A 24,243-nucleotide genomic window follows, 5' to 3' on the forward strand; every position below is an offset into this window, starting at 1 on the left:
CATTCTCACGCTAGTGAAAAGATCAGATTACACAGTACAACAGTGTTTGTATTACTGTTTATTCCAGAGAGCAAGCCATCCTGCATTCTCTTCCACATAGAGTTGGCAGTGCAACTGGGCTAGAGGCTGTTGGAATGGAGGTTGTATTGGGTCGTGCAGGTGAGCTGTGAGTGAGAGGCATGTTTCATTACAAGAGAAAACAGAAAACTTGGGGGTAGATTTTCATCTTCAATGAAATGGCATGAAAATCACATTTGTCCTTTAAAGAGTGGGTGATCCACTCTACCGGATTACTGCCCAGTCAATGAAGATACGAATCTCTTACAATTAGCCTTGTACAAGTCCTGGAACGGGCTCGGGTGGCGATAAGGTAAAACAAACTGCCATCAAACAAAGAGGAATGATGAGGAAATAGCTACATCAAAGCTCTACAAAATCAAGAGCAGTGGGGATCATTCAAATTGTTCTACAAATATTTTGATTTATTATGTGAAACAATCATCCTTTGTACAAGTGTTACAATTCTAGGACTGAATATGCATACTTCACAAATTTAATTTCAATACCTTAAGTTCTTCATGGGTCTGCCAATTGACATGATTATATAATTACATTATATCATTTGGCCCATTATAAAAAAACAGTTCAGCATCAGCTCTAATCTTTTTTTAAAAGAAGGTTTGATGCTTAGTCAAATGAAAGGATCTATTTATTTGCACTGTGCAAGGGATGGGGAAGTAAGCTCCATGGGACCTTCTCGATTTGGACCTCAATTAAAGAAAACAAATGGTCTGGAAGTAAATTTTTTCTTCCTAGTCTTAGCAGGAGGGGTGGTGTGTGTGTATTTACTTCTTACTCTTCTCAATATTTCCTATCAGCAGAACCCAAAATGTCACAGGGAGCCAAGCAAAACCTTCAAAAGGTTTTTAACTCTATCCATGGCCTTGCACCAGCCTACTCTTGCAATCTTCTACCGAACCTTAGATCCTATCACTCACTCACAGTTCTTAGCACACAGTCCTCATCCCTCCACTTAGTTCTGATGAAGGGTCATCGACCTGAAATGTTAACTCTGCTTCTCTCTCCATAGATGCTGCCAGACCTGCTATTTCCAGGATTTTCTGTTTTTATTTCAGAATTCCAGCATCCACAGTATTTTCCTTTTGTATACAATACAAAGCATTGGTTTTGGAGTTGGAGGGAGTGGGGGTGGGGAATCACTGAGCCTGTCACCAGCCCCGCCAATACCTGGCACGTCCCCAATAAAATTGTTACAGGCATAAATTTAAACAGATCCTATGTAATTGAAAATACACACATAGGGCCGGAATTTGTTCTCATCCCAACAGTGGGTTTCGTGGAGGGGGAATGGTGGTGGGGTGCGGATAATGGAGGCAAAATTGCCTGCCACAGAACCCGACGCTGGAAATCCTGTTTCCGATTCTTCCGGGGGCAAGATAGGCCAACGACAACCTTCCCTCCCAGAGGCCAAATAAGGGCCTCTTCCCACCACCGCTGGGATCTTACCAGAGGTGGGGGGCCTCCGCCGTGTGGGGAGGATGCCTTAGAAAAGGTGGCGCCCTCCCTGTGGGCTTTTGGGGGGGGGGGCCTCCTTTGTGGGTAATTTGAGGCCCACGGAGGTACCCCACCGGGAACAACTGTACACCCCCGGGACCTCCCCTCTCCCTGGACCGAATGCCCAAACTCCACCCCACCTCATCAGGGCCTTCCAGACGGGTCCCAGCGACCCCACCTCACCTACCTCTTCTCCGGGGTTCCACTGCTGGGCCTGGGTCCGGGTCCGAGATCTCTGTAGTACTGGCAGTGGCCACCGCATCCAGTGGTACTACTAATACTGCTGAGCTACTGGCCCTGTGATTGGTAGGCAGCTCTTGGAATGGGTTCCCTGTCCTTATTAAGTGTTTAAAGGGACAGGGACCCTTTGATAGCAAAAGACCAGAGAATCGTTCCGGGGTGGCTGAAAAAATGCAGAAGCGGGGTTTCCCCCGCCTTTTTGGCCCGGCACCGGGAGCCCTGCCTCCTGCACAAAATCCAGCCCATACTATGCCTTTTCTCAATCCTTGGACACGTACTAAGTGAATGTACTGTTCCAGTTCAGGGAAAGAGGGCGAGTCATTGCAGTTTCAGATGGATAGGGCTCACAGGTGGTGCAGTGCCTGCAGGTCATAGTTTGGACATTTCTGACACTGGAAAGAAATGGGGTCTTATTAATTTGCTGAGAGTTTGCAGTTGTTTTACTGACAGGAGCTCACAATCCTGTTTAGGTGTAACAATGGAACTGACCTGTCTTTTATTTTATTTGTTCGCTCCACTGCATCAATGTCCATTCGGATTTTATACTTCACGTGAGTTGGCAGCTTGTTTGACCAGGGATACAAGTCCACAAACACAATCCCAGCCCAAAACTTGTTTTCCTCCAGCAGATAAAGTGCCTGGTGGGTGAGCTGCCCCTCATCTGAAAGTCCTTCAAACTTATCCAGGTTTAAACACTGCAAATAAAGAAAGAGGTTATGACCTCAAAGGTATGGTTTAGTAAATAACAGAGTGAAAAGATAACAGCTAATGGTGCCTCTAATTATTTGCTTAAAATGCAAACCAGTAATTAACCTGCCTTGACCCCCTTCACTGTCTCTAAGTTGTCAGACTGCTTGTCCAACAACAATTTGCATTTAGATAGCACCTTTAATGCAATAAAACATCCCCAGGCACTTCACAGGGGTATTATAAAACAAAATATGCCACTGAGCCACATATTAGAGAAGGTGACCATAAGCTTGGTCAAAGAGATAGATTTTAAGGAGTGTCTTAAAGCAGGAAAATGAGGTAAAGAGATAAAATAACAAACCACAATCCAGAAAACTGTTTAAAATTGAACTTTGACTGTCGGACAAAGGGACACAGGTTTCAAACTGGCGAAAGACCAATGTAGGATTGACATCAGAAAATTCCGCCTGCAAAAAGTGACAACCAATGGAGTTTCACTTTCGTACAGAGGAGCAGAGGCCATAATCTTGGAATCTTTTAAGGAACAGTTGGATTCCACAGCAACTGTAGGTTTCAGATGAATGAACTAATATGATCTGAATGGCCTTTCTCACCCATAGCTATCTTAGGATCTTTGAAAAAACTAATTAATGAGGAGCTTCTCCAGGTACATTTTCCAAAAGTTAAAGCATTAGAGAGAAAATGAATAGTTATCTTGACAAAAGTATAGGAAGAGAGCCAGAATAATATGGGTGAATTTCACTTAGTGTTGCAAATTGGAAGTTAGGTTAACAACTTTGATCTTGTTTTTCTGAGTGAGCTATTAGGAGACATTAACCCTCAATTACTTTACCTCAAAGTCTTGATAAGGCTTTTAATCGCTCATGTCAAACCGTTGTGACAATGTCAAGACACCTTATCTACTGATTGGATGGTCACTGAAACAAATATAGTTGCCAGGGAATGAAGTTAAATCAAGACTATTTAAAGACCTGGTTTAATTCTCAATTTTCAAACTGATACCTGTTGGCACAATTTGTTTGGTCTTATTAATATTAAAAAGGACACCACAAGAAATTGAGAGCTGCAACGATGGAGCCCAATGCAACAAGAGACTCAGCATTCCACTGAAACTCCAGCTTCTCAACCAAAAAATGTTGGTCCTCAGGTGAAATGAACCAGGAGATGAGGATTTCTGAAGAGGAACAAAACAAATGGGTACAATAACAACTTACATTTATATAGCAGCTTTAACATAGCAAAATTTCCCAAGGCACTTCACGGGAGCACAATCAGACAAAATTTGACATTCAGTCAAAGAAGGTGACATTACAGGCTGAATTTTGAGCTCCTGCCGGGGCTGGCAATGGAGGGTGTGGTGTGGGGGGAGCTAAAAATAGTCCTGCCAGTCAGCATGCCAGTTCCCCAGTTCCATCCAGCCTCCGGGCCATTTTTGTGGAAGAAGAATGGGTGGGTGGGTGCAGTGGGGAGGTGGGGAGCAGCGGCAGGGCTACCCGCCTGCAAGTGGTGGGTAGCCGTCATGGCTCCTTAACAGCAGGGGTCAGTTTAGGGTCTGGAGGCAATCTCCCAGCAGCAGACCGGGGGCCAGCGCTCCAGGCAGGCCTACATGCCCTCCATGCCTGCCTTGGTGCAGGACCAATGTGGTGGCCTGGCTAAAAGATCCATTTTTAATTTAAGGTTGAAGAAAGTCGGAGAGAGGGTGCCTCCATCTTGAAGCACCCTCTCTTTTACTTACCCTCTATTGCAGCCTGCTGTTCCTTTCAAGCTGGAAAGCCTCTGATTGGCCCTCCAGCTCCAAGAGCCCAGAAAAGGATGGCAAGCCCGTCTCCAGGCCAATTAAGAGGCCGCCCCCATGAAAATTCAAAATGAGTGACTGTTTTCCCCTGCGGGCGGGTTCGGCACCCGAAAACAATCCCAACCTCTGTTTCCTGCCCCGAGAGAGAAAATTCTGTCCCTGGACACGTAACCACATGCTTAGTCAAAATGGTGGGTTTAAAGTAACATCTTAAAGGATGCTAGAGCAGACGTAAGGGAAAAGGGTTTGGCAAGGAAATTCCAAAGCTTAGGACCTAGACAATTAAGGGCATGGCTGCCAGTGGTGGAGAAAAGGAAGTTGGGTATTCACAAGACTTCAGACCTTGAGGAACGCTGAGTTCTCAGAGAGCTGTAGGGTTGAAGGCAATTACAGAGGATTTGAACATGAAGATGAGAATTTTAAAATTGAGGCATTGTGGACCGGGATCCAAGGGGTAACGAGCACAAGAGTGATGGGTGAATGGAACTTGGTCTGAGTATGAACAGCAGAGATTTGGATGAGTTTGTTGATGGAGGGTGGAGGATGAAAAGCCAGCCAGGAGAGAAGAACAGCAGGTGAATGGGAACACCACCACCACACACCATCCTGACTTCAAAACATATTGCTCTCCCTTCATTGGCTCTGGGTCAAAATCCTGGAACTCCCTCGCTAACAGCACTCTGGGAGAATCCTTCACATGGACTGCAGTGGTTCACCACCAACTTCCCAAGGGCTGTTAGGGATGGACAACAAATGCTGGCCTTGCCAGTGATGCTCACATCCCATGAGTGAATACATTTTTAAAAAAGGTTCATGTTGTGAAAAGCTGAGACGTTTCTTTGTCAAAAAGTAGTTCTCTACTGGCTCTGTCCATCAAATAGATACAATAAAAGTAACATAAAACAGTTAACCTTTGCAAACCAATTCTGTCCCAATTAAATTCTGCTATTTTCTTACCTCCATGTAATTATTGAATAAGTTTAGGAGCTGGTCTGTTACATTAAAAATATTTTGCCAGTCAAAGTTTGGCATCCCTTCTGCACGCTCAATGGATTGTCTGTTGTGTAGGAAGTTTAGGATGTCATTAGCTGTCAAGTCTATGTCCTCCAGTTGCCTGTTTATGAAATATGATACTGTGGGGTTTTTTATTGAATCCTGTGTGAAATAAAGAGCAATAAATGTATCAAAAAAATTAAGCGTTCATTTTTAAAATTTGTGTTGTGAATATTGTGACCATGAAAGCCCATGTTGATGCTGGGAAATGGAATATTTCCCATTTGGATTACCTTTGAGCATTCCCATGCTAGGTATAGCATGGTTATGTGGAGAACAAAGCCCTCTCTACCCTATCCCAATAATGTGCCATAGCCACAAGATCAGAAAAGGACCCCTTACTTCAATGGTTCAACATTTCCCCACTTCTCACACTAACTATTCTATGGCACCTCAGTTTCAGACTGTCAATTGATGCCAAGTTAAGGACAATTTTGTGCTGTAGGCATGTGTCCTCCAGGAAGTAGATTAAGGTTGCTCAAACTCATTTCACATAACACCCTAATACATATGTAATTAAACCTCTTTAGCGTCAACCCACATTTAGCAAGATGGCCATTAAGAAGTATTATAGAACCATTATGCATTTTAGAAATTTTGCATTCTATATAGACAATTTAATCTTAAAGTAGCCATCTAGGGAGTCTCACCTGCTGGTATTTATGAATATAATTGACATGACAAGGACATGCAAAGTACAAACTGAGAGAGAGAAAACAAGACATCAAGACCAGATAGAGAAAACAAATGGAAGTAGAAAAATGTTTCACATCTTTAATCTGCTGTTATCACAGACAACTAACTATTCAAGATAAACATGGTGACAAAAGTTAAAGAGCTGAGAGATGGCTGTTTGGCAGCTGAGGAAACACATTGCTCACCTGTCCTGGTGGCCAACACTTACTCGTATTATATTCATTTGTACGCTGTTTTGGAAGAAGTTCCATAGCTGAGGCTTTACCTCCTCCCAGACCTTTCCAATCCACTTAAGTCTGTGTAGCTCCTCGAAAGTGACATTAGCCTGTGAAGAAAATTCCATCAACTCATATCATTGTGTGTTGCATTTAACTATTTCACAGCCATATGTCTGTAATATAGACCTGAACAAATCCTCCTTCTGAACAACACATGCTGATCATTCATCTGAGCTGCTTTTATCTCAGGTGATCAATGCTAAAAGTTGTATATGGGCTTGTGTGAAAAAATGGAGTTAGTAAAATAAATTGGCATATTCAAAATTGACCAGATGAAGAAGGGACTTTTCAAAGTGCAGTAAAACCGATGCATGAATCTGTATCTGATAATATTTTTAAAACGTTCTGACTAAGTACTGCACTTTAAAACTCAGTGCAGGGCAGCCTGGCCTGTTTAGAAAGATCCACCACATGCCAGACTGGAAATCTGAGATCATTGAGTGTGCTCCACTACTTGCCAGTTTCTCCCTGTCTGAGTAAGGACAACATCTTTTCAAAGTTTTGTTAAAGTTAAGTCTCTGCTTTCAGTGGACTTTCCTATCATCAAGTCACTGGAACAGTACAGGTAAAAATATTATTGCCAATTTACATTCTAGTTTATCCAAAGTTTGCATCCACACTATCAGGACAATGTAAAACACCTCCCTCCAATTCCTGCATTTGTACACAGTATTAAAATTCACACAATTACTTTTGCCCATTATTGACATTATGGCCAGAATTTTACTCCCCGCCACCCCCCCACCCCCCCAGCCCCGGGTGTGGGCTAAGAGGAAGGGAGGGGGAGAAAAATGGCGTAGGATGGCAGGGGTGCCATGCCCATCGCTTGCCCGCCCCCACTGCTATCCTACCAGCAGCGGAGAACGTGGCAGGCGGCCTGCCCGTCCTTAGGCCAATTGAGGTCTTCAAGTGGCCAATTAACGACCACTTAAGGGTCTCTTTCCGCCACCGCTGGTATTTTAGCAGCGGCGGATGGGCACGTCAGCACCTGAGGAGGCTGTCCAGTCAGACCTGGCAGCCTCCTTGCGGGCTGGGCAGTGCACTCCTGATTGTGCACCCTGTACCCCATGGAGAGGCCCCCCCTAGCAGCCAGGGCTGGCCCACTGAAACACCCCCGCCCTATTGTTCGACCACCCACCCAGCAGTGTGGCTTCCAGGCTGGCAGAGGCGGGCTCACTCCCAGATTTCCAGCCGGTAGGTGAGGCCACTGCCTCCACGTTAAATTCCGGCTTGTGTATTAAACGAATACGTTCCTTTGAAGAGATTCAGATTTCACAATTGCATAATATTATTGAGATGACAAGTATGCAATCACCTAAACTTCTAAAATTAATCATCAAATTAAAGTAAAAATCATGTACTCTTACATTTTTTATCAGCTGCCGTGTTGCTGGGGAATCTGGGGCATACAAGATCTTTCCCATCAGTAGTGGTTTCAGTACATTCCAGACTATCTTGGTTGCAGGGTTGGACTCCATGTTTTGATTAAGTGCATTACAGAAGGGAGCTACAGTGAGCATTTACCAAACATTAGTATTTGCACCATCACAGACTGTTACCCAGTTCTAATAAAGTTGACCATAATCATACAAAATCCTGTCTATATATATTCACTATATTTATTTGACTTCCATTCCGCCACCATCAATATACTTGAATCTTCTCTCCAAAGGTGATGACAAATATTAAGCTTTGAGTTCCCTAGGCAATGGTCACTCTCCAGTAATTCAGCAACATGTCTATTTTTCATATGGAATACAAGATCGGAAGCTGGGGAGGAGGAGAGGCCCAAAAATCACAGCTGAGCTCTGTCGTGTCGTAACCCGATATCTACGTGCCCAATCGGAGCCACTGAATTGGAGCAGTTAAATCCAACTGATATTTCCCTTCTCTTGCACAGGATCATTGGAACTGGCTATTGAGCCCCTCCTGATCCCCATTTAAAGTCAGTCAACTCAGTACAGACTTGGGAAGCACACCTGCCACTTTTGCTCACCTGTATAGTTCAGTTACACACTGTGGGGTGAATTCACCAACTAAGTTATTCACCACAATATACAATATAGAAGATCTATTTCCCACTGTACCGAAGGTTTTACATGGTGTGTGCCAGAGACTGGCAGTGTCTGATGTGAGGGCTGTACGTTCAGACCTTAATGATTGGTGGGTATGTGTGTATCCATTTTCTTTGGTAATTGCAGCTGTGTGGGATAGGGAAAATGGAGTTTTCCATTCTCTAGTTGTCCAGTGGCCAGGGCGGTCCAATGAGTCTACATGCCTGAATCAATGTGCCAATGGACACTCCAGCCCAGTAAAATTTGAACCTCAAATTCAAAAGGTTCACATTTTGGTTCTTCAGAATTCAATGTCAAATGCTTATCCCAATCTAAAATTTCTGGAGAAAATGTCAAGCTTTACAGAAAATACTTACTGGTTGTGTAATCGTATGCATACTTTGACTCTTTCTTTGTATTGTTAATTCCCAGGAAAGTCTTGTAATTGTTATCTTCATACCAGTTGAAAGAGAAGACCCGGGAGCCTCCTTTTTCAGGATAGCCACAGATTAGATTTGACAACAATTCAGTCAGCTGACTGAATGAAGCCGGGCCACCTTCAGTAAAGAGTGGGTAAACCACTTGGAGCAGATCTTGAACACTGTCCTTTGCGACAAACTGGATGGACAGCAATTAGAAAAAAGTCATATACTCATCACCTTCACACATGCTTTGAATAATTATATAAATGCAGCAATGAAAAAAGAAACTTCTGAATGCTCGAACCCTAAAATAAAAGTAGAAAATCCTGAGAACACGAAGCGGATCAACGCCTGAAAGAGAACTGAGGAGTTAATGTTTTGGAAGGGCGATCATTCATGAAAGAGAGCGAGAGAAAATGATAGCATGAGATGATGCGGCTTTTCACTTCTATTGCCAATAGTCTGCAGAATCCAAACACATGTTGGCAATGGGTTCTGACAAATACTGTATTCGGTTTAAGGTGCTTAAAGGATTCAATAGGACACATAGAGAGAAACCATTTCCTCTGATGGGGAAGTCCAGGACAAAGATTGTCCTGGAATCTGCAGGAATTAAAGATTAATCTCCAGGACACTGCTGCAAGCAACCTGGGAGACAGATCATAGGTATTAAGAATTTTTTTTTGGAACACATTTGATTATTAATTATAAAAAATATTACAGGTGGATAGAAAGGCTCTTTGACAGACAGTCAAGAATCATCCAATCAGGCAATGAAGAGTTTGGTTGCTTTCCAATTGGTGTGGGAAGATGGTGGGCTGGATTTTACAGCTGCCCCCTCCTCCCCCTGACGTCAGGGGTTGTGGCGGGGTGGGGCTGGAAAATGTCGCTGGGACAGGCCCGCCACAGGCCTCGATGTTGGGAAGACCCAGCCCGATATTGCCGGGGGTGGTGAGGCCTTATGGTGGCACCCCCCCTCCCCACTGCTCAGCAATGGGAGCCAAACTAATATAGTCAAAAAAATGTAAATGAATGAATTAAATACTTACCCGTTCCCGCCATCCGCTCCGGTGCCATATTGGTGGTGGCAGCCAGCACTTCCGCGCCTTCGGATCTCCAGTCGGAGATCTGATGCGGGACACTGGTGGTGAGGGGGGAGCAGGTAAATATTTCAGGGCCGGAGTGGGGGGGGGGAAATGTGGTCAAACTATTCTGATTGGTGAAGGGGATGGTGGGAAGGGGTTGAAGTTAAAAGTTAAAGAACTTTGTGGGGGGAAGGTCAGGTACACAAGGTAAGTATTTTGGGGGGGGGAGGGTGAGAGGACAAGGAATGAACTAAATGGATATTGGGGGTGCGGTGGGAGAGGGGATAGAAACATTTCTTTAATTTTTAAAATTAAATCTAAAATGCCTGTTCCTTTAAATATTTAAACGTAATTGTAACAGCTGGTAATCCTTTAAAACTGGCGTCGGCACCTGCGCAGTGGCGCCAGACGCTGTTGCTGGGGATGGAGGGCCCATCCCCTCCACATCATCGGGGGAGAGGGGGGGCCGTCCGCGCCGCCATTTAAATGAGCCGCCGCGTTAAATATCGTGGCAGCTCCACGACGATAGTTTACAGCCGTCGCTGATTTTGGCAGCGGCAATGTAAAATCCAGGCTGGTGATTTGCAAGAATGCATGGATTAGACAACCAATAGCTGAAGCATGGTGTGGTGGGGGAGGGGAGGGTGCAGATGGAGAAAGAAGCTGGAACACACCCAACCAGACTTGGTAACCATAACATGATCTCCTTGATTAGTTTTGATTGCCTAAGGAGATCTTATGAGCAATGGATTGGATCAGATTGTTACTTGCAGCACAGGAAATTCCATATGGTCCATCAACAGGAATTGTATTGCTGTAAGGAAAATTAATCTAATATAAAGCCTATGTAACTTCCTATGTGAAATTAATGTTTTCAGTTTTAACTCAGTTTCAAGTGGGTGTGGATTCATCACACGTAATTCGATACAAATTAACCCGCGAATCTAACTCAGAAAGGTCATGGGGTTGGGTGAAGGGAATTTGGAGTTTATAGAACCATTCCATTGTCAATGATATCATGAGAGACCTTTACACGGGTACCCTTAAACACATGTATGGAATGTATTTTAATTTCCTTACCTCTTCTAATATGGGTGATGCATCATTCATAATTCTCACCCACAAATGCAGATCTATTCCATCTGAATGACGGTTTAGCACTCCTGGAAGCTGAAAAGAAGACACAGCATGTTTGTATACTTTAGTTTTGCGTCAGAAGCTCAGCTCAGGGTCAGATAGGACACTGAGGTTGCAAACAGTCTGGTTCAGCCTCACCCTAATTCTATAAGCTCCTCCAGCCCTACAACTAACCCCCATCACCCCCACCCACCCCCACTCCACCTCCAGAACTCTCCATTACTCCAAATCTGGCCTCTTGTGCATTCCACCCTCCCTTCATCCCAGTGACACAGGCCTTCAATAACTAGGCTGCGTACTCTGGAATTCACTCCCTAAATTCCTTCACCTCTTCTCCTTTAAGATCACCCCTCCTAATATTCATTTTTGTGTGATTTCATAAAATACATTTTTACATTGATTTTTAATTGATGCTGCGTCAAAACTGTTGTGGACACTGGGAAGGAGAAACATTATTAGATCCTATATTAGCCATCTGGCATCTTTACACTGCATTTGTCTTCCTGTTACTAACTGGATTATATCCAATTCTAAGGTGTTCAGAAAATAAACATTATTGAAAATAATCAACACTAGGGAGTGAATTAAAAGTAATAATTCCACCTTGAGATTCAGGTAAGAATGAAAGCAGGTATTCAGTCAGGCAATTTCTCACAGTGCTATTTCATCATGGTCATCGATACAGAGAGCTTATACAAGTCAAAAGTACATGTAATGAAGATATTTAGTTGGACGTTAGGTATTTTCCAGCTATAATAAATGGCGAAAATAATGGACCTACTGCTTCGAAGAGTTTAAAGAAGTCCACGTTTGCATAAAGAACATCTTCCACTCTCTGCAGCCGTTGCTGGGAGAGGACACACATTCCGTTCAAAACGGTACGCAGTCCTCGGCGACTCAAGAAGATGAGGAAGCGGTCCAGGAGGACCTGGCTACAGGCTATGTCCTTCAGGGCTATATCTGGAATTCCATAAGCAAACTGGAAGTAAAGCAGAACAAGAATATTTACAAGCAGTGCTACATTTAGCTGACAATTTCCGAGTATTTCATAAAATTCATTCTTCATAAGAAAACAATTACAAGTGTGCTTTCGTCTTCAGGCCTAGATACAGAAAAAGCAGTTAAAAGCATTTTTACATATGCTATATAAGAGAAGGTGCTACATATTTTGGGAGTGGAAGATGGTCAAGTGTTCTGAAAGTTCAAATGCTGTAGATTTGGGGGTATCAAGGCCGAAATACTTGTTTTATAAAGTGTTCAGATTTTACAGTTTGAGTTTCACTAGTTCTTAGGTACAAATAGAGACTCTGCTCTCTCAGGTGGCCTCCTACTTTCCACTTTCAGTAAAGCTGAGCTCAAACTCCACTGCCTGCAACAAGACCTGTTCCGCCATTAACCTGTGCTCACTGACCTACATTAGTTTGGAAACCTCTCAATTTTGAAATTCGCATTCTAGTGTCCAAATCCGTCCATGGCCTCACCCTTCCCTATCTCTGTTCCCACATCCAGCCCTAATAATCTCCCAGATCTTTGCGCTCCTCTAATTCCGGTGTTTTGTTCCTGCCCGATTTTCGTTGTTTCACCGTTGCCTTCACCAGCTAGGCCCTAAACTCTGGGATTTCCTCCTTCAACCTCTCCACCTTCCTACCTCTCTTTCCTTCTTTAATTTGCTCCTTAAAACCGACCTCTTCGACCAAGCTTTTGACTATCATATTTCTTTGTGTGGCTTAATGTCAAATTTTGTCTGAAAATTTTCCTGCCAAGCGCCTTGGGACGTTTTATTACATAAGGGCGGCACAATGGCACAGTGGTTAGCACCGCAGCCTCACAGCTCCAGCGACCCGGGTTCAATTCTGGGTACTGCCTGTGTGGAGTTTGCAAGTTCTCCCTGTGTCTGTGCGGGTTGATAGGTTAATTGGCCATTATAAATTGCCCCTAGTATAGGTAGGTGGTAGGGAAATATAGGGACAGGTGGGGATGTGGTAGGAATATGGAATTAGTGTAGGATTAGTATAAATGGGTCGTTGATGGTCAGCACAGAGTCGGTGGGCCGAAGGGTTATTTCAGTGCTGTATCTCTAAACTAAACTAAACTACTATAGTTTTACTAGCATATAAATGCAAGCGATTGTTGACATGTGCTTTGATGCAACAACCTTCTCTAAACAAATTCATTCAAGTTTCTTCATAATGTTACAGCCCAGAATGATGTGGAGAGCAATGAGGAGATATAATTCTAGTCAGTGATAAAGCAGCCCTTATGCAAGGATGCACCATCTCTCCCATGTAAGATGTTCCGTGCAGTATATTTATCATGAGCTAAACAGGAGTGGATGGGGAAGAGAAAAAGTATGAGAAGATGAACAGAAACTCACTACATAGTTCCATCAAGTTTTTTTTTGTAATCCATATAAAAGTATTGCTAACCTTCTGATACATCCCTCAACACCTGGAGTTTGCAAGTTCTCCCTGTGTCTGCGTGGGTTTTCTCCGGGTGCTCCGGTTTCCTCCCACAGCCAAAAGACTTGCAGGTTGGTAGGTAAATTGGCCATTACAAATTGTCCCTAGTATAGGTAAGTGGTAGGGAAATATAGGGACAGTTGGGGATGTGGTAGGAATATGGGATTAGTGTAGGATTAGTATAAGTTGGTGGTTGACGGTCGGCACAGACTCGGTGGGCCGAAGGGCCTGTTTCAGTGCTGTATCTCTAAACTAAACTAAACTAAACCTGTTAAGAACATTCAAATTGGGATCACAAATTCAAACCTAACTACTCCAGTGTTGTACCTCACTCTGACACATTGTCACAATCTCATCGATAGCATTTTCCATTGATTGTAATCAAATAAATTGTACATCTCTCACACAGTTGCTTGCTTTGGACAAAAGCAACTAAGGAAATTTACCAAGCTCACAATTCCTACCCAGCTGACAAATGCTTGGTAACCAAGCAACTGACATCAGAAGCTTGTTGATGCGATTTGTTTAGTCAGAGAATCAAGGTCAACTTTGCAAATATTATCAAAGTATCATCCTTCAACAACATTGAAGACACAGAATGTGGTTAACCTAATGAAAGCACATAACTGTCCCGCTGTGCATTTGCTGATATCTAAAATTCAATAAATATTTTAGGACTGATTATAGCTCATTGTCTGGGTAATTGGATTACTGATGTGTCTAAAGATTAATTATCTGAACGTCTTCAACAGACTGGTCAAATATTTCAAGATGTTAAAAGGACAAGATGTTAAGAGCTATGATTTTATCAATTGAAATGTATCCAACTTACTTTGTTTTGAATCTTTCTTGCTTTTATTATTTCTTTGCCTCATTGGAAAACATTCCCCCCCATCCCTCCCAACTGAAAGCAGATGATCAGAACTGCAGCTCCTGTGGGAGGGTTCTGTTCAGTGAAACAGCTGCTATGGAACACACACCCACCTAAAGGGAGCTGTGGGTTATGTGGTTACCTCCCTGTTTTTCCAAGGTACCCCGCCAACAGCACAGTAATGTTATAATAAAGTCCTCAGGCAGGCTTCACTGTTGGCCTCCTAAGCACTCCAAAATGACCTGCTATAGCGTAAAACTCCTTGGGCTGTTTGCACCAGAGAATGTTTGACATGAAATGTAAATGTACATTATAAATGTAACCTGCAATGGCAAGTGTAGTGAAGCATCTCATGTACTCTATTGAAAGAAACTGATTTGCATTGCACTTTATGTAATGTCAAATTTGGACTATGTACCTTATTCATAAAATTTGTAAAAGTACATTAAAGGTTGAAAAAAATGTGATACCAGACACTGGATTTCAAGTTTCACTTCGATTAAATGTTTAAAAAAATAACTTTTCATACCTTACAGATTAACTTTTTTTTTAAATGACTGCAGTACCATTCTACTTTAAAATATTCATGGGTCTACTTGATTTGAAGAATCTAATTTAAAAATCTTCACTCTTCCTATAATTATTCAGCTACATTGTTATATATTGATATTTGATCATTTGATAGAATCAGGACTGTTTTGGATGAATTATTTGAACCTAGGAATCTGTCAAATTGCTACAATTGGGGATGAGGGTCAGACTGAAACTATAATCCGAGTGTGGGCTGAATCTCTACAATTGTTTTATATTAGAGGATAAGGACAAGGTAAAAAGAAAAGGGTAGCGCCTTTCACAATAGAATCTGATGCTGGGAATACTGAAAGAATTGAAGAAACTCGAAAATGTAGTAAATGATGGTGAAATGTAGTAAACAATGAAAAGGATACCAACAGTCTTCAGGCAAACATAGACAGGGGAATGCATGGTGGGTGAAATTTAACAACAGAATTGTGATGTGATACATTTTGGTAGAAAGAATAAGGAGAGGCAATAGAAACTAAATGGTACAATTTCCTACATTACAACAGTAACTCCACTTAAAAAGCACTTCATTGGCTGTAAAGCACTTTGGGACATTGATAGGAAAAACAGAAAGGCGAAGTATTTCTTAAATGGTGAGAGATTGGGAAGTGTTGATATTCAAAGGAACCTGGGTGTTCTTGTTCATAAGTCACTGAAAACTAACTTGCAGGTGCAGCAAGCAATTTGGAAGGCAAATGGCCTTTATTGCAAGAGGATTTGAGTACAGGGGTAAAGAAGTCTTGCTGCAATTGTATAGAGCCTTGGTGAGACTGCACCTGGAGTATTGTGCACAGTTTTGGTCTCCTTACCTAAAAAAAGATATACTTGCCTTGGAGGGAGTGCAATGAAGGTTCACCAGACTGATTCCTGGGATGGTGGGATTGTCCTATGACGAGAGATTGAGGAGACGGGGCCTATATTCTCTAGAGTTTAGAAGAATCAGAGGTGATCTCATTGAAGCATAGATAATTCTTAGAAGGCTTGACAGGGTAGATGCAGGAATTGATGTTTTCCCTGCCTGGGCGATCTAGAACCAGGGGACACAGTCTCAGAATAAGAGGTAGGCCATCTAGGACTGAGTTGAGGAGAAATGTCTTCACTCAGAGAAACAGAGAAACGTAGAAAATAGGAGCAGGAGTAGGCTATTCGGGCCTTCGAGCCTGCTCCACCATTCATTATGATCATGGCTGATCATCCAACTCAGAAGCCTGTTCCCACTTTTGCCCAACACCCTTTGATCCCTTTAGCCCCAAGAGCTATATCTAACTCCTTCTTGAAAACATGCAATGTTTTGGCCTCAACTGCTTTCTGTGGTAGCGAATTCCACAGGCTCACCACTCTCTGGGTGAAGTAATTTCTCCTCATCTCAGTCAGTCCTGAAAGGTTTACCCCGTATCCTTAGACTATGACCCCTGGTTCTGGACTCCTCCACCATCGGGATCCTCCTTCCTGCATCTACCCTGTCAAGTCCTGTTAGAATTTTATAGGTTTCTATGAGATCTCCCCTCACTCTCCTGAACTCCAGCAAATATAATCCTAACCGACTCAATCTCTCCTCATAGGTCAGTCCCGCTATCCCAGGAATCAGTCTGGTAAACCTTTGCTGCACTCCCTCTATAGCAGGAACATCCTTCCTTAGATAAGGAGACCAAAACTGCATATAATATTCCAGATGTGGCCTCACCAAGGCCCTGTATAATTGCAGCAAGACATCCCTGCTTCTGTACTCGAATCCTCTCGCTATGAAGGCCAACTTACCATTTGCCTTTGGTGAATCTTTGGAATTTTCTATCCCAGAGTGCTGTGGAGGCTCAGTCATTCAGTATATTCAAGACAGAGATCGATAGATTTCTCGATATTAAAGATATCAAGGGATATGGGGGTAATGCAGGAAAATGGCATCGAAATAGAAGATCAGCCATGATCTAGTTGAATGGCGAAGCAGGCTTGAGGAGCCGAATGGTCTACTTCTGCTCCTGTTTCCTATGCATCATCCTATCCTGTGGTCATTAAAGGTGCTATATAAATGCAGCTGTTTCTTTCTATTTTAAAGCGGGTGCAGAAGCAGAGATACCTGGGGGTGTATACACACAAATCTTTGAAGGTGGCAGGACAATTTGAGAAGGCTGCCGAGGGTTCCTTGACTTTATTAATAGAGGCATAAAGTGCAGAAGCAAGGAAGTTTGCTAACCTTTTATAAAACACGAGTTAGGCCTGAGCTGAGGTATTATGTTCATTTCTGAGCACCATAGTTGAGGAAGGATGTTAAAGTCTTAGAGAGGATGCAGAAGAGATTTATTAGAATGAGACCAAGGATGAGGGATTTCCGTTAAGCGAAGAGACTAGAGAAGCTGATTGTTCTTCATAAGAAGGTTAAGAGGAGCTTTGACAAAGGTAATCAATATCCTGAATGATATTGATAAGGAGAAACTATTTCCAGTGGCAGAAGGGTCAGTAATACAGATTTAAGGTGATTGCTAAAAGAACCGGAAGTGACATGAGGAAACTTTTTTTTTACATAGTGTTGCTATAATCTGGAATACACTTTCTGAAAGGGCAGTGGAAACAGATTCAATGGTCATTTTCAAAAGGGAATTGGAGATATAGAGCTATGGGGAAAGGGCAGGGGAGTGAGTGGGACTAATTGGATAGCCTTACCAAAGAGCTGATACAGGCACAAAGGGCTGAATGGCCTCCTTCTGTGCTATATCATTCTATGATTCTATAATTCTAAGTTCTACTGCGCACCAATCAGGAACACAGATATGTTCTTGAAAATGATGCTCAATGAAGCTCAGTTTGGGTTCCGACAGGGCCACTCAGCTCCTGACCTCATTACAGCCTTGGTTCAAACATGGACAAAAGAGCTGAACTCAAGAGGTGAGGGGAGAGTGACTGCCCTTGACATCAAGGCAGCATTTAACCGAGTATGGCATCAAGGAGCCCTAGCAAAACTGAGGTCAATGGGAATCAGGGGGAAAACCCTCCGCTGGCTGAAGCCATACCTAGCACAAAGGAAGATGGTTGTGGTTGTTGGAGGTCAATCATCTGAGCTCCAAAACATCACTACAGGAGTTCCTCAGAGTAGTGTTCTGGGCCCAACCATCTTCAGCTGCTTCATCAATGACCTTCCTTCAATCATAAGGTCGGAAGGGATGTTCGCTGATGATTGCACAATGTTCAACACCATTCGTGACTCCTCAGATACTGAAGCAGTCCGTATAGAAATTCAGCAAGACCTGGACAATATCCAGGCTTGGGCTGAGAAGTGGCAAGTAACATTCGCACCACACAAGTGCCAGGCAATGACCATCTCCAACAAAAGAAAATCTAACCATCTCCCCTTGACATTCAACAGCATTACCATCGCTGAATCCCCCACTATCAACATCCTAGGGGCTACCATTGACCAGAAACTGAACTGGAGTAGCCATATAAATACCGTGGCTACAAGAGCAGGTCAGAGGCTAGGAATCCTGAGGTGAGTAACTCACCTCCTGACTCCTCAAAGCCTGTCCACCATCTACAAGGCACAAGTCAGGAGTGTGATGGAATACTCTCCACTTGCCTGGATGGGTGCAGCTCCAACAACACTCAAGTAGCTCGACACCATCCAGGACAAAGCAGCTTGATTGGCACCCCATCTACAAACATTCACTCCCTCCACCATCGACGCACAGTGGCAGCAGTGTGTACCATCTACAAGATGTACTGCAGCAATGCACCAAGGCTCCTTAGACAGCACCTTCCAAACCCGCGACCTCTACCAACTAGAAGGACAAGGGCAGCAAATACATGGGAACACCACCACCTGCATGTTCCCCTCCAAGTCACACACCATCCTGACTTGGAACTATATCACCGTTCCTTCACTGTCGCTGGGTCAAAATCCTGGAACCCCCTTCCTAACAGCGCTGTGGGTATACCTACCCCATATGGACTGCAGCGGTTCAAGAAGGCAGCTCACCACCACCTTCTCAAGGGCAGTTAGGGATGGGCAATAAATGCTGGCCTGGCCAGCGTTGCCCACATCCTATGAATGAATTAAAAAAAAATTCAAATATCAGCCTTTAGCTGCACACATATGGGACTGGAGACACAGTACCAAAGGTAGGTGTTGTATTTCAAATTGTAATTAAAGTTTAGGTTAGTGTAACATTTCATCCCTGATGGTCTAGTGGGAGGAGGATATATAGGTGATCAAATTGTACAGGAGACGATCCCACCCCACTATCCCCAGCCTCATGTGGTCTGACACTGTTATGATCATTTAGGCTCCCTGGCAGTTGGGGATGAGGCGTTACTCTGATAAAGTTGAGGGGGAGAAGAAAAGAAAAAGAAAGAAAAAGAAAAGAAAGTACATTTGTCTCGCATCTTTCATGACCTCAGGAAGCACCTTACAGCCAACAAAATATTCTTGAAGTGTAGTCACTGTGGTAGTATAGGGAAACGTTGCAGTTAATTTGTGCACAGCAAGCTCCCGCAAACAACAATGAGATAAATGATCAGGCAATGTGTTTTTTTTAAGTAATGTTGGTTGAGGAATAAATGCTGGCCACAACACGGGAACAACACTCCTGCTCCTCTTCAAATACTTCAATGAAATCTTTAATGTCCACCTGAGATGGCACTGCTTTTGGTGTAAAGTGAGACCACTTTGTCCAAATGATCTCACTTACAGCAATGATAGCCCACAACAGCAGCTTTACACTGCTCTTTAGGCAAAGGCAACAGGTCTGCTTCAATCGCAGAATATATTATAAATACATTATGACCCTTGACTTCAGTTGCTTCACAGGGCACATTAACTCCACAGTCTATTTGTACACTCTAAATCAAACTGAAACTCTTTTAATTTAATCACATAGTAAATAACTCGCTTTATGTCTGAAAACAAATCTAAAAATTGATTCCAACAGAAAAGCCACAAGTCAATCCTTTGCGAGCTTCTGTAAGTCCTTCGACATTCCAGCAGTTATGTGTGAGATGTGAAGATATTGCACTATTTGTTTGCTAGATTACTATTCGGGCCTTATCCATGTGTCATAACCACAAACACCCAGAAATACACACTGGTCAAAGAACCCTGCCAAAAAATGTGCTGACAGTTCTATAGGAGCTCTATAGCTCAAAGCTTCTAATAAAGGCTAAGGTGGTTAAGTCTGGGTAATTTTGAATCACAGCATACGTGGATGTTTTCTCATTATTTTATTATTTGCATATGAAAAGGTTCTTTAGCGCTGTGTTCCAATTTTGTTATTTTCCCGGCACTGTCAGTCAGTACTGCTTCCCACACTAGTGCATTCCATCTGTTAAAGAATTTGAGGCCACACACTATTACCAAAGGGAACATTCTGATGCAGATTGCAATTACTTCAACGCTCAGACATGCAGTGAGTGAAGGGCTGCACTGTGTCTAAAACCTTTGGTTAAGGGTGTGCACTGCACTTGCAAATAAATGTGTTCCAACAGATTCTCAAACACTTTTATTTAAAGCTTTTTTTCATTAGAAAGGGTTTGATTATGATTTTTAATTATATAGAAGGATGAAATTTTGTGCAGAGAATTTTGTTTTGTTTTAATGTTGGTTTGTTTGATAATGCTCCTGTGAAACTTCTTGGGACAATTTTCTATGTTAAAAGTGCTATATAAACGCAAGTTTTTTTTTCCTTATTTGTTCATGGGATGTGGGCGTCACTGGCAAGGCCAGCATTTATTGCCCATCCCTATTGCCCTTGAGAAGGTGGTTGTGAGCCAGCTTCTTGAACCGCTGCAGTCCATGTGGTGTACACCAGGAGTAAGTTTTAACCCAGCGACAGTGAAGGAACAGCGATATATTTCCAAGTCAGGATGGTGTGCGACTTGGAGGGGAACTAGCAGGTGGTGGTGTTCCCATGCATCTGCTGCCCTTGTTCTTTTCAGGGATAGAGGTTGCAGGTTGTTGTTGTTCTATAAACCCCTCTATCTTCTCCCCAGTTCTCAGTCCTCCCCAGTCGCTCCAACATTTGCAAATAAAGCCTGCTGTCAGGTTACTCCTTAGCTCACTCTGCACCAGCCACTAGGAGGCACATGGCCCAGGATGAGCCTTCCTCTGATTTTCCCCTGTATCAACCCAACTCAGTACACCTGATGAAAGGTCACAGACCTGAAACGTTAACTCTGTTTCTGTCTCCACAGATGCTGCCAGACCTGTTGAGGATTTCCAGCACTTTCTGTTTTTATTTCAGTACACTTGCGCGGGAGTTCTTGGGACATGGATGAATCAACCCTCATGCCAATGAATTGTCTCCCCCATACACCAAATTTCTGTTTCAATAATGAATATATGCAAATATTCTGGATCTAGGACATCAGATGATTCTGTGAGCCATGAGATAGTAATAATTTGATTCACTTGGGCATTCTGGAGCTCGAATAAAAAAGGAAAATGCTGGAAAAATTCAGCAGGTCAGGCAGCATCTGTGGAGAGAAAAACAGAGTTATTGGGGCCTGATTTTAACTCTGTGCAAGTGGGTGCATTTTGAATGAGAACCAACATTCTGGAGCACAGGGCTGGGCGAGTTGATAGAGTCCATGATTAAGGTTATCGTCTGTAGAAGGTGAAAAGAGTGGGCTTGATGGGCAGAATCACCTTTTCTCATTCCTGGCATCACACAAGGGACATAGCCAAAGTAACACTCACCTCTTCAGGCCGCACTTGGGCGTTGATCAACTGATAAACAACAGAGTCTGAGAGTTCAACTTCTTTGAGTAAAAAGGAGGTCAGGATTTCATCTTCCTTCAGAATATCTTTGATTCGAATACCTCTCCCTTAAAATAAAACAGGAATATTGTGAAAACAGAAAAATAGACGAAGGAAGTTCTTCTTGACTTAACTTATTTTGTGTTTCACTTTGTCAGAATGTAAGACTGCAGATCTCAGAATTTTACACAACAGAATGAGGCCATTTGACCCACCCAATTAGTTCCACTTCCCTGCTCTTTCCCCATGGCACTGCAATTTTCTCCCCTTCAAGTATTTATCCAAATCTCTTTTGCAAGTTCCTATTGAATCTTCTGCCCTTTCGAGTAGTGTATTCCAGTTCACAATGACTTGCCGTGCAAAAAAAAAATGTCATCTCACCTCTGGCTGTTTGCCAATTACCTTAAATCTGTGTTCCCTAGTTAATGACTCTTCTGCCACTGAAACAGCTTCTCCTTATTTAGTCTATCAAAACTTTTGATGATTTTGAACATCTCTATTAAATCTCCTCTTTAACCACCCCTGCTTTAAGAAGAACAACACCAACTTTTCTAGTCTATTCACGTAACTGAAGTCCCTCATCCTCGGTAACAGTCTCGTAAATCTCCTCTGCACCCTATCTGAGGCATTGACATCCTTGCTAAAGTGTGGTGCCCAGAATTGGACACAATACTCTAGCTGAGGCCTAACCAGTGATTTAAAAAGGTTTATCATAACTCTCTTACTTTTGTACACTATTCTTCTATTTGTACTGTACATCCCATAAAATCCAACATAAAACCAGGAGTGTCATATAGATATTATTCACATTATCTACCAAAGTGCATTATGTTTTTTAACTTTGTTAGGTTAATCAGATAGGACATTGGAGTATATTCAGAGGACTTTGTCAAAGATAAAGTGGATAAGTCACCTGATCGGATGGAATGCATCCTAGGTTGATGAGGGAAGTAGAATAGAAATTGCAAAGGTGCTGATCCCAATCATTTGATTCTCCTTAGATACAGGCTGGTGCGAGGACTGGAGGATTGCAAATGTTACACACTTGATCAAAAAGGGGGAGAAGGACAACTCTGGGAATTACAGGTGAGTCAGTTTAACATCAGAGATGGGGAAGCTTCCAGAAATAATAATCTGGGAGAAAATTACTTAGACAAACATGAACTAATAAAGGAGAGCCAGCATAAATTTGTAAAGGGCAAATCATGTTTGACTAGCTTGATTGAGTTTTTTGACGAGTAACAGAGAGGGTAAATGATGTTTGATAAAGTATCAAATAATGAGCTAGTTAGCAAAATTCAAACCCATAGGATAAAAGGGACATCAGCAGCATCAATACAAAATTAGCTAAGGGAGAGAAAACAGATTTGGGATGAATGGTTGTTTTTCAGACTGGAAGGATGTATACAGTAGAGTTCCCAAGGATTAGTACCAGGACCACTGCTATTTTTGATATACATTAATGGCTTGGATTGTGGGGTTAAAAATGTGTAGATGACTCGAAACTTGTAAGTGTAGTAAACAGTAAGGTTGGCAGCAATAAACTTCAAGAGGCTATAAGCAGGCTGGTGGACTGAAGGGACACTTGGTAGATGCAATTCAATGCAGAAAAGTGTGAGGTGACACATTTTGGTAGGAAGAATGAGGGGAACCAATAGAAGCTAAATGGTACAATTTTAAAGGGGTGCAAAAAGAGAGAGACCTGGGGGTGTTTGTACACAAATTTTTGAAGGTGGCAGGACAGGTTAACAAAACAGTTGAATAAAGCATATGGGATCGTGGGCTTTATAAATAGAGACATAGATCACAAAAGCCAGGAAGTTATGCTCGACACTATTTCAGCCGTAAATGAAGTATTGTATCCAATTCTGGACACCGCACTTTAGGAAGGACATGAAGGCTTTGGAGAGGGTACAGAGGAGATTTACTAGAATGTTTCCAGGGATGAGGGAATACACTTACTTAGACAGACTGGAGAAGCTGGGGTTGTTCTCCTTAGAGCAGAGAAGTCTGAGTTGCGATTTCATAGAGGCGATTTCAAAATCATGAAGTGTTTAGATAGAGTAAATAAAGAGAAACTGCTTCCCATGACTGAAGGATTGATAACCAGAACACATGCATTTAAGGCGATTGACAAAAGAAATGAAGGCGACATGAAGAAAAACTTTTCTACACAATAAGTGGTTAGTGAAATGCACTGCCTGATAAAGTGGTGGAAACAGATTCAATAGTAGCCTTCAAAAGGGAATTGGATAAATACCTGAAGGGGAATGAATTGTTGGGATATGAGGAAAGTGAGGAGTAGTGGGACTAACTGGATTGCTCTTAGAAAGAGCTGGCATAAACTCGATGGGCCGAATGGTCTCCTTCTGTGTTGTTCTATTCTATGGTTCAGATACCACCACCCTATTCAGAATAATAACATTTTAATACACAAAAGTAGTTAGTTTATAAGCAGCCTTTGACTGATCTGGTTAATGAACTGCAGTGTTAATTGTGGTAATGAGAGACAGATTTGCCAAATGTCAATGCCGTCTCCTGTT

General features: G+C 42.6%; 1 protein-coding gene across 1 annotated transcript in view; it reads right to left on the bottom strand.

The window, feature by feature from the left end:
• The window catches only part of abca4b (ATP-binding cassette, sub-family A (ABC1), member 4b), a 158,970-nt gene that overhangs the window by 113,609 nt on the left and 21,118 nt on the right, over window positions 1-24,243 (bottom strand). Inside the window, exons 5-12 of the mRNA XM_068036820.1 lie at window positions 21,641-21,768; window positions 11,828-12,025; window positions 10,990-11,079; window positions 8,780-9,020; window positions 7,716-7,855; window positions 6,279-6,395; window positions 5,279-5,476; window positions 2,305-2,510 (exon numbers count right to left, since the gene is read on the bottom strand). Coding sequence (XP_067892921.1) covers window positions 2,305-2,510; window positions 5,279-5,476; window positions 6,279-6,395; window positions 7,716-7,855; window positions 8,780-9,020; window positions 10,990-11,079; window positions 11,828-12,025; window positions 21,641-21,768 — 1,318 coding nt within the window. The remainder of the gene's footprint in view (window positions 1-2,304; window positions 2,511-5,278; window positions 5,477-6,278; window positions 6,396-7,715; window positions 7,856-8,779; window positions 9,021-10,989; window positions 11,080-11,827; window positions 12,026-21,640; window positions 21,769-24,243) is intronic.

The sequence above is a fragment of the Heterodontus francisci genome, chromosome 8, assembly GCF_036365525.1.
Source record: "Heterodontus francisci isolate sHetFra1 chromosome 8, sHetFra1.hap1, whole genome shotgun sequence".
Lineage (NCBI taxonomy): Eukaryota > Metazoa > Chordata > Chondrichthyes > Heterodontiformes > Heterodontidae > Heterodontus > Heterodontus francisci.